We start from the raw sequence: 12,624 nt of genomic DNA on the forward strand, positions 1-12,624 counted from the left end.
AGATTACCATCATGTGGAATGTTGAGTCGACTGCTATTGTTCCAATAGTCGTTTCCTGTTTCAGTCAATGGTCTCTTTACTCAGCGAAAAGCTTCGATCAACACCTTAAGAATCTGATAATGAAAAATATATAATGAAAATAAAAATATGCTGAAGATGAAGTTTCGAGCACCTAAGTGGTTCTTTAACTTCGTAGTATCGTCTCGACTAACAAGGCAATTCGAATAAAACCTTGTTAACACATGATTGTTTTTATTTTAGTTTTTTTTTTTTTAATATATTTGCCATATTATCTTATAAATATGACCAATATTCCCATTATCCTCCAATTAGTCGGGAAAGACTGTATTAGGAGTGGGTACGACAATAGTCAAATGGGGCGGGGATCGAACCACCACCCCTCGGTGATGATACCGACCGCTCTTGTTTGAGTTTGGCTTTGGTTATAATTTTATCGATGTCCAGTTTACGGACACAGTTCATTTAATATAGTTTATATATCATCCTAACACGTTTCTACGCCTTATCACACAGGTAGGTAGAGTTAAATCGCTTCGCAGTATCTGGTAGGTAATTAAACTAGGACGGTATATATTTATTCTTTGTAACCAGTCATGTCATGACCAAAGCAGAGTAAAGATATAAGTAGGTACTATTGCATACTGTGACCAAAGCCTACCAGACGAATTAGACGGGACTAGACTAGACATTACCCCATTGTCAAAATATGAGATCAACGATCCAACGAAAACTGTTTCTATAGAATCGAAATTTCATTGTTGTACCTAATCGTTTTTTCGTGTAAAGAGCTCCCTAAAAATGCGGTTTTGTAGTTGAATAGTGTAAAAAACGGTCAACAACTTCTAGTGCACTAAAATATGAAGTTGCGTTTTGACGGCCTCCGTGGCGCAGTGGTATGCGCGGTGGATTTACAAGACGGAGGTCCTGGGTTCGATCCCCGGCTGGGCCGATTGTGATTTTCTTAATTAGTCCAGGTCTGGCTAGTCGGCAAAGACGTACCGCCAAGCGATTTAGCGTTCCGGTACGATGCCGTGTAGAAACCAAAAGGTGTGTGGATTTTCATCCTCCTCCTAACAAGGTAGCCCGCTTCCATCTTAAATTGCATCGTCACTTACCATCAGGCGAGATTGTAGTCAAGGGCTAACTTGTTAAGAATAATAAAAAAAAATCGTATTTGTAACTTCATAGCCTCAATAGCTCAACGGTACATCGCTGAAGAGTGGGGACTGATGATGGTTTAATACCTGCCCGTTGGACTATTCGTACCCGATCCTAATACAGTATTTCCCGACTATTTGGAGGGGAATGGGCATATTGATCATATTTAAAAGATATGGCAATATTTAGAAAGATTCCATTCTTCAGCCAGAACAGTAAAACATCGATCTAGTAATCGAATATTAACAATTTATTTGTGCAAATATTTGACCTCAACCAATCTAAACTAATATTAGATGTAAAGAGATAAGCATTGATTTTTGTTTGTTACGATTTAACTCGAAAACTCTCGACCTATTTTAACTGACCCATCTTTTTTCTTTTACTTACTTTTTTCACTGACTTTTAAAAAACTTTTGCAAGCATATTTTAGTAAGTAATTGAGTTATTTGATTTGACCCCAAGATTCTGGGGTCATTACGTTGTATAGTCGGATGCAAAAATAGGGTCACCTGCATCTTATTTCGGAAACGTGATAAAGATGCATCCGACTATACGTAGGTGCAAGTTGTGATGTGAGTACACACTAGGTAGACTCGTTTAAGAAAAACAACAAAAAAAATATAAAAATAGTTTATTACCAAAAAACATCACCTAAATTAAATTAGGCATTGTAAAATTTTTACAACAAAAACATGTAAATGTATAAAAAAACGAATGTTGGACCATTTTGTAAATACACATTACTCTTAAACTCTAATCAATTATTATCAGTAACCACAATTCTAGGAATAAACGAGATACATTATCCAATAGAAAACGGAAAACACTAAAATTAAACGCATTTTACTGTAAACAAACTGAACCCACTAATAGATCTTTCACATTTATTTATTAAAATAGTTAAAAGAAGGCTTGTCTAGAATTTTATCCAGCGATTTGAAGAAACATAGCTATGAATACCCCAACCTTTAGTAATTCTTCAATATTGATATACACCCCGAGTTGATAAATTCTCGTTTAGTTTAAACTTCATACAGTGGCGTGCACACCATAGATGCAAAATGCCCTGCCTACCCTAAAACTCATTACAAACCTGTATTGCGATAGGAATTTTCCACTATGTACCTATAGTGCATACCCTAGTTAAAAACCTTATGCACGTCACTCCATACATATTTACTTGTAAAACTGGGAATGCTTACAACTTAAGAATTTATAGTCTAAGAGCCGGCATTAGAAATATATACCCTCATTGGTTATTTATTAGTGCTATGAACTAAATGATAGATAATATTCACAGTGACACATTGCATTGTTAAATTGTGGCCAAACACATTTTTATACAAAAAAACTAAAACTAGATCGATAATAGTTAAATTAAGCATAAAATAAGTTTTCATTTGACATATTAGATAAAATAACTGATGAGGGTATCTTATTTATATAACTTCAATTAACTGTTTATATCTGCTATGTGAAAGCTGGCAACCTTTACGTTTTAAATTATGTTGGGTATATTCTTTTAACTAGTGTAAGTTTTTTATTTTTTAAACAAAGAGGCAAGTAGATTAAATAAATTAAATAAAAACAATAACCTTTTATTACTCACCGGGCGTAATTTTACTAGGCAACCTATTGCAATGTGTCAATGTGAATATTTTTCATAATTTATTTTATTATCCCAAATAAACAATAGCGACCAAAAAACGACCCCACTCAATGAGTGCCAAACACAACTTCTTGACACTCAATTCAAATAGTCGCATTTGCAAATTCAACCTTAAACTCAATACTTAAAGTTGAATTTGCTCTGAATTTGGGATTTTATCGAATATTGGACTGTGTTTAAAGGCCTTAAAGGTATAATTTTATTTACCAATAATTCTAAAACTGTCAAAACAAAATTGGCCAGTTTTTAAGTGAAATTTTCTACATGATTGTGCGTCCTTATTCCTTCCTTATTATAAGAGGTCAATGATGAGAGTATATATTCCTTATGCCGGATCTCGTACTATTAGTTTGCTGCGATTACTTCTTCGCAAGCATCGCTTTAATGAGAGACTCGAGTTTCCTGGTGTCCGCCGCAAATTTCCTGATGCCGTCAGACAATTTGTCTGTAGCCATCTGGTCTTCGTTGAGGTGCCAACGGAATTGGGCTTCGTTTAACGAGATCTTTTCAATGTCATACTGAGCAGCAGTTTTTGCATCCAACGCCTGTTAAAAAATACATATATAAATATTTAATATATACCAATATTATAAAGAGAAAATATGTGATTGTTTGTTACTTTGATTTCTAAACGGATTTGAAAAATTCTTTCTTTGTTAGGAACACTATCCCCAGATAGCCCCCAGCGTAGTTTCCCTTCCTACGGGAATGGAAACTACGCTGGTGAAACCGCGTGGCGTTTGTTAGTATCCTATAAACTACTTATGTACAAACTAAAAATGACTGAGCTAAATATGATGATGATTATAGAGAGAAGAGGTAAAGTTTGTAAGGTTGTAGTGCCTAATCTTTGGAACTAATGAACCAATTCTGATAATTAATTTACCAATTGAAATCTACATGTTCACTGAGTAACAGACTATTTTATCGCCATATTCACACGGAAACGGGAATCACGAAAGGGCGTCTGCTAGTCTAAATACATATTTAAAAGCGAAAGGTCGTTCACAGACAGTTCCTAAAAACGGAATTTTAGACAGGGTCGGATTAAAGAGGTCTTAAGGCGGACGAAGTCGCGGACGTCCGCTTTTTATATAAAACAACGTAATAAACAACAAATACAATAACGTAGAGCTTGTGAATATTGTGAGATTACTTTAGGTAAGTAACAATTAATAAAATTAAGTACACGTCTATAAAACGTTAAATCTTATCAAACAAATATCTTTATAAAGCTATTACATCTAATAAATCTGACAATTTATCTATGGAAACTTTAGTACTCTTGTTGAGATTTTTTGTTTTATAGCCTTACCAGAAATAAAAAATACTTAGATTAGCGTACTTTCTAGCAGTTTTAGTTTAATATTAAAATAAATGACTTTTTCCCCCAGTATGGGGTGATTTTTTATATATCTGTTCTCGTACTGTAAAGTTGTTGATAAACATTCATAATTCTCTGCATGTGTGAAGTCTGCCAAACCGCATTGGGCCAGCGTGGTGAACTATTGGCCTAACCCCTCTCATTCTGAGAGGAGACTCGACCTCAGCAGTGAGCCGTATATGGGTTGATAACGAAAACAACAGCTACGCGGGGCCATGCCCTCCACATATAGCTACGCAACTGTCATCTGACTGGCTGACATGTGACTGACTCACCTTCTTCAAAGGTTGTTCGCTATTGGCCAGCTCCTGCAGAAGCTTGGGGCTGATGGTGAGCAGGTCGCAGCCGGCCAGCTCGCGGATCTCGCCCGTGTTGCGGAACGAGGCGCCCATCACTTGCGTCTTGTAGCCGAACTTCTTGTAGTAGTTGAACACGCGCATCACGGACAGCACGCCCGGGTCGTCCTTCGCCTCGTATGTGATCTTTGTGTGTTCCACGTACCTGGAAACATTAATTTTGCAAAATCTTTGATGTTGAAGCTTCACAGTTAAGTGGCCGGACTTAACACCGACAGGTCATAGATTTTAGCCAGTCTTTCTGTCCCAAACTACTAAAACAGTGGAGCCATAGACAAGTGAAAAGGTGCTTTAGTAAAATGGTTTAATTAAAATTATAAACTCCAAATTAGTTATAACTAGAAGACGCCCCGTGGTTTTACCCGTGTATTTACCATTCTTGTGGGAATACAGGGATAAAATGATACATTAAATGGCTTTCTTGTGGTAAAAGAGTTTCAAAATTGGTCCATTATTTCAGAAATTATTTCTACAACCTCACAAACTCACTTTTACCTCTTTATAATATTAGTATAGATAAGAGATAGTTTAAATCAAAGATGAATGTACTCACCAATCCAAAATTCTTCCCACAAATGGAGAAATCAGTGTGACATTGGCCTCAGCACAGGCGATAGCTTGATACAATGAGAACAGTAAAGTCAAGTTACATTGGATGCCATGCTTCTTTTCTAGCTCCCTACAAAATAAAAATAAATCACTTGAAATTTAAAAAAATGCAATAATTTACACTACGACTCATCTTGTCAAGAGGACAATATATATTGTCGACCAATAGCGGCCAAGTTGAAATATTTCATTGTGTTGGCACAAAAGAGATATAGATTATAGATATTTTTATTTTCGCTCTCATCACTAGTTATTTCTGTGGCGAATATTCTAGGTCTACTTGCAAGTTTTAACACAAACATACTTCTTGGTCTCTTATCTTACCACTACAGTCACACATTATTAAAGTCAGTTCGCATATATTGGCATGTTCGCATATACATTACTAGTTCACACCGCGCGGTTTCACCCGCGTGGTTCCCGTTCCTATAGGAATATGGGGATAATATATAGCCTATAGCCTTCCTCGATAAATGGGCTATCTAACACTAAAAGAATTTTTCAAATCGGACCAGTAGTTCCTGAGATTAGCGCGTTCAATCAAACAATCAAACTCTTCAGCTTTATAATATTAGTATAGATGATAGAAGTGCACCAAAAACAGCCAGTATTACTTATAAAATTAATTAATATGTTTGCATTTCTGATACAGATAAATAGTTTACATTTATTGTCAAAATTATTAAAATTAAAGAATTAAATGGCTTTTTATTATATTTTATCTCACAAAGTTAATTTTATTCATAAAATATTGAGCACTTTTCTGACATTAAAACTCTTTGCCAAGATTTAAAAAAGTACCGTTTCTTTTTTAGACAGATGACAACGGTTTTATATACATTACGATATTGACATTGGTGAAATAAGCGATACTTTACAAGCAAGTGTGTTATAAATTACATTTCAGCTCTAGAAACAGTAATATATCATTGTTCAAATTTGAAACAGTTCATACTTTGCAGCCTGGATTCCTTCCCACGTTGAGGCGAGTTTGATCAGGATCCTTTCCTTCTTGACACCATACTCAGCAAACATTGTAATCAATTTGATTGCTTTAGCCATCATGGCATCCTTGTCAAAGGATAACCTAAAAATATAAATTATTATTATTATACTAGCTACACCCAATACTTTCACCTATCTATATAGTTTTATGTAGTACCTCTTTCATGTGGAAATATTAGATTAAAATTGGCCTATGTACTATTCTGAAATATAATCCATACCAAATTTCATTTAGATATATTTAGCAGCTCTAAGAGTTATTGATGGTGTAATAACTGGACTTTGTTTTATTGATTACGAGAAGCTTGTATATTAAGATAACTCATTTGCGTAAAATATCATGTTCTCGTATTTTATGTATTTACCAAATTTCCAGGATTAAAGACTATATTGTATTAATCAAACGTATTATATATTTATATTTTAAATTGCAGCCAAATTGGTTCAGTATTTGGCGTTAAAGTGTTTGTGACACTTACCTTACCTACACAAAAACTTTCGGCTTTATAATACTTATGTATGATAATAAATATATTGAATAGAAGCAGGCATTACTTTGTATACATTAATTATATAATAATTCATACACTCTTATTATAATTGTACCATTATGTGAAGCTACAATACCGTACCTATGTACTTAAGATATTAATAAAGTAAATTGTTTGTTTTATTACACAATAGTTGTTATCTATACAGATAAATAAAATTTGTTACTTCCTGAGATATCTAAATTACTTTTTATATCAACCTTCTATTTAACAAAACAAGTATTGTCTGTTTGTTTGTTCAGCCTGACCTATAGACTGACTAATTCCATTTTCATAGTACTTAATTAAGAAGAGAGCTTTGGTGGAGTGATCTAAAATAACTTATGAAAAGAGTCTGAAATTCAACAAGGACATAGTTTTTAGTAATCACTGTACTGTGAATTTGTATTGATCACATGGCCTTCTTTACAAACTGTCAATGTATACTTTAAAACTATCATCATCATCATTAGCAATTCATATTTGGCTCACTGTTGAGCCCAAATCTCTCCTCAGAATGAGAGAGGTTAGGCCAATAGTCCATTACTGGCCCAAGCAAAGCAAGCAATAAAAACTTATGACATCCCCAAAAATTTGTCTTGGGCAGATTTTCATTATATAATGAAAATCTGCGTACCCTATAAAAGATTTAAAGCTGGACTTAGAAAGTGGCTCATTAATCATGGATTTTATTTAACCACATTTTTTTTTTATTATAAAAACCAATAAAAAAAACATGTATTGTGACATTTTTAGTATTAAATATCTATTTTTTTATTATTTATTAATTATGTTTATCCTATGATATTGTAATGATTATATTTTTTCTATTATTAATTATTATTGTTCGAAATAAGTACTGCAAAGATTGTAATTTGCTGTTGAAGGATTTTTTTTTATGTTTGTCAATAATTTTGTATTTGTAATATAAATTGTTATATGCCAGAAATTGATGAATACATTTGATTGTGCGTGTTCTCAGAAAATAAATAATTTAATTTAATTCACACACACACAGAGGATTAAGAGAATTCTCAGGTTTTCTCACGATGTTTTTCGATTTTAAACTATATTTTGTTGTTATTTCTAATCTAAGTCTTTAACACAAACAAAGCCTAAGCAAAAAATAAGGCCAAAATTATCTAAAATATTGTCAAAACAAATCTTTGCTACATAATACTTGTATGTGATATGTCAAGAGATATCAGTTTCGTTATCTAATCTTACTATATTATGATTCTGAATATATCAATAAGGTTCAATTTAGTGTGACTTACAACAGTATAGAATATTTATGAATTTGTTCATTACTTTGCTCCTATATTATATTTACGTGTCTTTAACATATAGCTGTTATGCTCTGTTTGTATCTAGTAGCAGTACAGTAAAATAATAATTAAGTAAAAAGAAATGGAATGTTTAGTCTAAACAGTACATAAATAAATTTCGCTCCAATAAGCAATCATTTGCAAGATGCCTGCATTTTTTTAAAAGTCAGAGTTATGTATACCCTTGCCCACTCTTATTGTATATTGTTTTGTAACAAATTTTTGTTATTAAACAGTAATAAATAACTATGAAACTGATGAGATACCTTGCATCAACTTCAACTGATACTCTTCCAGGGATAATTTTGAGAATTTCACAACCAAAGAGAACACTCAGCATGTCCAAAATCTCACCCAACTGTTCCTCGATGGTTCTGTAATAACAAAAAAATGTTAAATTTGTGCCTACCCTAGTCAAAAACCTTGTGTACACCACTACTTGGAATTCTAGCTAAACAAGAGGCTTTGTCCGCCCATACACCTCGCAAAAACCATTCCTAATGGATGTCTACTAATTATTAAAGTATAACATAAACTACCTCCCTGCCAAATTTGATTGATTTGTATGGTAAAGTGATTTTTGGTGAATGAGTGTGACTTTTAAATATACAGTTATAATAACAGAAAATAAACAAACCCTCCACATTCCTTGCCATACTTGATAGCTTTATCAAGTATATGTTGATACTGCTCCATACCAGCTGCCGATAGTATCAAACTGGGGTTGGTAGTAGCATCAGTCGGCTTATAGGATTTCATAGCTGCAAAGTTACAGATATCATGTTTAAAACACATTTTTTTTTCTACAAGTTAGCCCTTGATACAGTCTCACCTGATGGTAAGTGATGATGCAATCTAACATGGAAGCAGGCTAACTTGTTAGGAGTAGGATAAAATCTACACTCCTTTCGTTTTCTACAAACGCTTAATCGCTTGGCGGTATGTCTTTGTAGGTAAGGTGGTAACTAGCCACAGCCGAATCTTCCCACCAACCAGACCTTGACCAATTATGAAAACCTTAATAGGCCCAGCGGGGATCAAACCCAGGACCATGTCACCAGTTTTAACACTGCGCCGCGGATACCGTCAATTTCTACAAAACATTTCTAAGATATAAGACATTTCTACTATAATCACACATTAGGCCAGTTGGGCTAATTGCTAACTTTGTCACTTTCAAAAATTAATCTTTTCAGATCCTAACAGCCTGGTAATGGGCTCAAATGCTTCAAATTGTTTCAGCAAATACCAAGGACTGTGAAGTTGTGAAGAATAAGAAATAAATTTCATACAAAACATTTATTTTATTTGGCTCAAATGTAAAATGTTTAATTGTATGTCCAAAAGGCACCAGGTTACCAAATAAAAAACGAAACAAATATTTTTGTAACCACCACAACAAACAACAGTTATGGTGTGTACAAAAGTTATTTTTTTATCAAATATTTTTGTAGTAATGATATGTAAAATCTTTAAAGATATTAAATAATAATATACTATAAAAAGCTTCAACCAATACCTCAAGAAGCTTTCACTTAACTGCTTGATTAAGAGGATACAGAAGGCAGTTATTCTTGAGACGGTGGGTATTGTGAGGTTTCTCACTTTGGTGCCCTGACCACCATTTGCATGGGATCTCAAAAATAAATTTAATATCTGTAGCTGTATATTTTGAATTCAATAAACATTGTTAATAATAAAAAAAGGACAAAGAAATAAATGAAAGTATAAAAAAATACACTATAATACCTACAGTTTAATAATTGTTTTTACCTTAACCTATGAATAAATATAATATAATAATATAATAATAAATATATTAATTATGAATAATAATGACTTATTAATAAGACATAAAGTGTACCTCATTGTACAGAAGTTGCTTAATAAGTTTCATATCATAAGTATATATTGAAATAATATGTAAATTCTATATCAACATTTTAAACTTTTGTCTTAACACGGTTATAAAATTTATTGCTGTTTTACCACAACCTAACTTAAATATTTATCACAATAATATAAATTCTAAATTGTTATTAAAATTCTCATCTTTATATTGTTCAATATAATAACTCTTAGTATAACTTACTGTAGTATAAAAATAAGTTCTAACCTTCGAAATCCCCGGTATCAGCTACCACAGTCGAAAATTGTTTCAATTGATCTAAGGCACTCATTTTCGTACGCTTCGCTTGAGGTTCGCTGCTCATACTGACACTGCTCACAAAATCACGATAGCCTGAAAAAAATATCAACTGAAAAAACGATTACAGAAACCGGTCAGTCTTTGAAGGTGACCTTGCACAGCCACAATCGTATAAACGCATTGCAAGCGTCATTCGTCACTCGCTGTTCAAGATAACCTTTGTTTCCTTAATGACTAGCTATTTGTAATTAAAGAAAATACTTGAAATTACTTTTCAAGAGCAACGTCTTAGAAACATTTTTAAATTGTTTTTTGTGTAATAGTTCATACCTGGTTACAATTATAAACGCTATTATAATTGTTATATTTTAATTAACACAATAAAATAATAGAATAAACTTTATAGAAAATAATGAAGTTTTATTAGACTGAGATGGCAAATAACCTCTAAATCTAAAATAATCGCAAACAAAACAAGTAACAACCACAGATCACTAGTAACAACTTTGTTTGTCACTGTGAGACCACAGATTAATAGGATACTACCATAGAGTCCATTGAATAAAGGTTAAATAAACTACTTTCTTGAATTCATACTTTCTATTAGTACTACCATTATGTATAGTTCAGACTACTTTAGTATTTTAGTTGAGTACAAACAATTTTTGCATTTACAACCCAAAAATCGTTCGTATTCGACTAAAATACTAAAGTAGTCTAAACTAGGCCTTACTACTACCTACTGCACAATCTAAAATAACGATTCTTTATTCTAGTATGTCATTGGCTGCTTTATAGATTTGAGTGGTTAATGAAGAGTAGTAGCCAATCACAATAGAGGTCGATGTACCCTTACAGAGATTGGCAGGTTGTTGACAAATGACTAAAATTAAAATACTATAGTATAATCAATAATCATTTTTATTATATTTCGCTATATCATCGAAATAAGCGAAAACGTATAAATTAGTAAATTGTTTTATGTTCTATAATTATAGTTATATTTTATATATTTCGTTATTTTATATATAACGTTGTATCAAAAATTGTAAGTTTTGCAACTTCCATAAATAAAATTTGTTAATAAATTACGATTTTTGTTTCCTATTGCCTTGAGGATTCAGTGCATAACCTGTGCGACTTGGAGAGTTCAGTATTAGGCTGGTGGTCTAGGACAACATCATATTCATCTGATAGTAATCGTTAAACATTCAAGACATAAACACTGGCCAACGTTCGTCAATGCCAATACAAAACATTGTATAGTTTAAATAATTTATACTATACAATGTTTATTAAATACCACAGAGTACCCAGAGAGAGTCTTTACAAACTGCGTGCTGAAGCTGGTGCAACCGATAAAAAAAGACACGCGTCTCCTTGACATTTGCATACAAAAATATATAAAAACAATTACGTAAATTGATATAATAATCAATAAAAAAATACTCCATCTTTAGTTTTTGAGAATAGTTTTTAAAATATTTAGAAACATATGACGCCATTTTTCTTGAATAATATTGAAAATTACTGATGCAACGGTTCGTATCGTACTGACAAGAGAACGTATTTGTTTTTGAATTTCATATTCGTAGCGGCTACGACACTGTTATGTTCCGTACGCTCGCATCTGTATATTATTGATTAATCTGTGTTAAATACAAAACACTTTAATGAGAAAATCAATTGTATGGAATTTTATATTATAATAATGTAAGACAGAATTTAAAATGTTTCATTTTAGTAAACATAATATTTTGTATAATTTTATATCAAGTGCTTAATTATTATCGATAAAACAGCCCTAGCTCAATTTAAGTACCGCGCGGCTGTAGGTATTTATTTCAAAAATACGGCCGAGTAACAATACTGTTTGTATATATTTTTACTGTGGCAATGTGAAATTACGCGTGTGTGTATTGTGTATTGTGTGTAGTGTATGAACACAGAATATACTTAATGGTGTTAAATGTTTTCGATGTGTGAGTTTACCTCGTCCCCCTCAAAAAGCGACAGACTTTTTTGTTGGTGAATTTGGGTGTGAAACAAGTCCATTCTTATGGTCTAAGGTGTCAGGTGTTTCAGTAATAATCTCAGACTAAATACATAAGGACTAGTATCGCACCCAAATTCATGAACAAAATTTTCTGCCATTTTCTAAGGAAAACTAGCTTAGATTTCATACATATTTTATACTAAACTAGCAGTTTTTGGTCATTTTTTACACCATATAACTACACATAAAGGTATTTTTACGGAGGTTTTTAACCGACGGACACGATTGTAAACTATGAAACATCGATTCTTTAGAGACAGTGTTTATAATCGCATAAGATCGTTGATCATATACGTTGACAGAAAAATAATGTCTTGCGAGGCAGGTCTTTATCTAATTAGTCTGAGGTAATAATA

The 12,624-nt window shown here is 32.6% G+C and overlaps 1 protein-coding gene across 1 annotated transcript; it reads right to left on the reverse strand.

Moving 5' to 3' along the window:
* Nucleotides 1–1,798: 1,798 nt before the first annotated feature.
* On the reverse strand, nucleotides 1,799–10,702 carry LOC112053945 (probable transaldolase). The gene is made up of 8 exons (XM_024093567.2): nucleotides 10,543–10,702; nucleotides 10,180–10,305; nucleotides 8,701–8,824; nucleotides 8,330–8,437; nucleotides 6,156–6,287; nucleotides 5,145–5,270; nucleotides 4,511–4,736; nucleotides 1,799–3,396 (listed from the first exon to the last, which is right to left on the reverse strand). The coding sequence occupies exons 2-8, from the start codon at nucleotides 10,274–10,276 to the stop codon at nucleotides 3,211–3,213; spliced, it is 999 nt and encodes a 332-aa protein (XP_023949335.2). The 5' UTR covers nucleotides 10,277–10,305; nucleotides 10,543–10,702; the 3' UTR covers nucleotides 1,799–3,210.
* Nucleotides 10,703–12,624: the final 1,922 nt, after the last annotated feature.

The sequence above is a fragment of the Bicyclus anynana genome, chromosome 6, assembly GCF_947172395.1.
Source record: "Bicyclus anynana chromosome 6, ilBicAnyn1.1, whole genome shotgun sequence".
Taxonomy (NCBI): domain Eukaryota; kingdom Metazoa; phylum Arthropoda; class Insecta; order Lepidoptera; family Nymphalidae; genus Bicyclus; species Bicyclus anynana.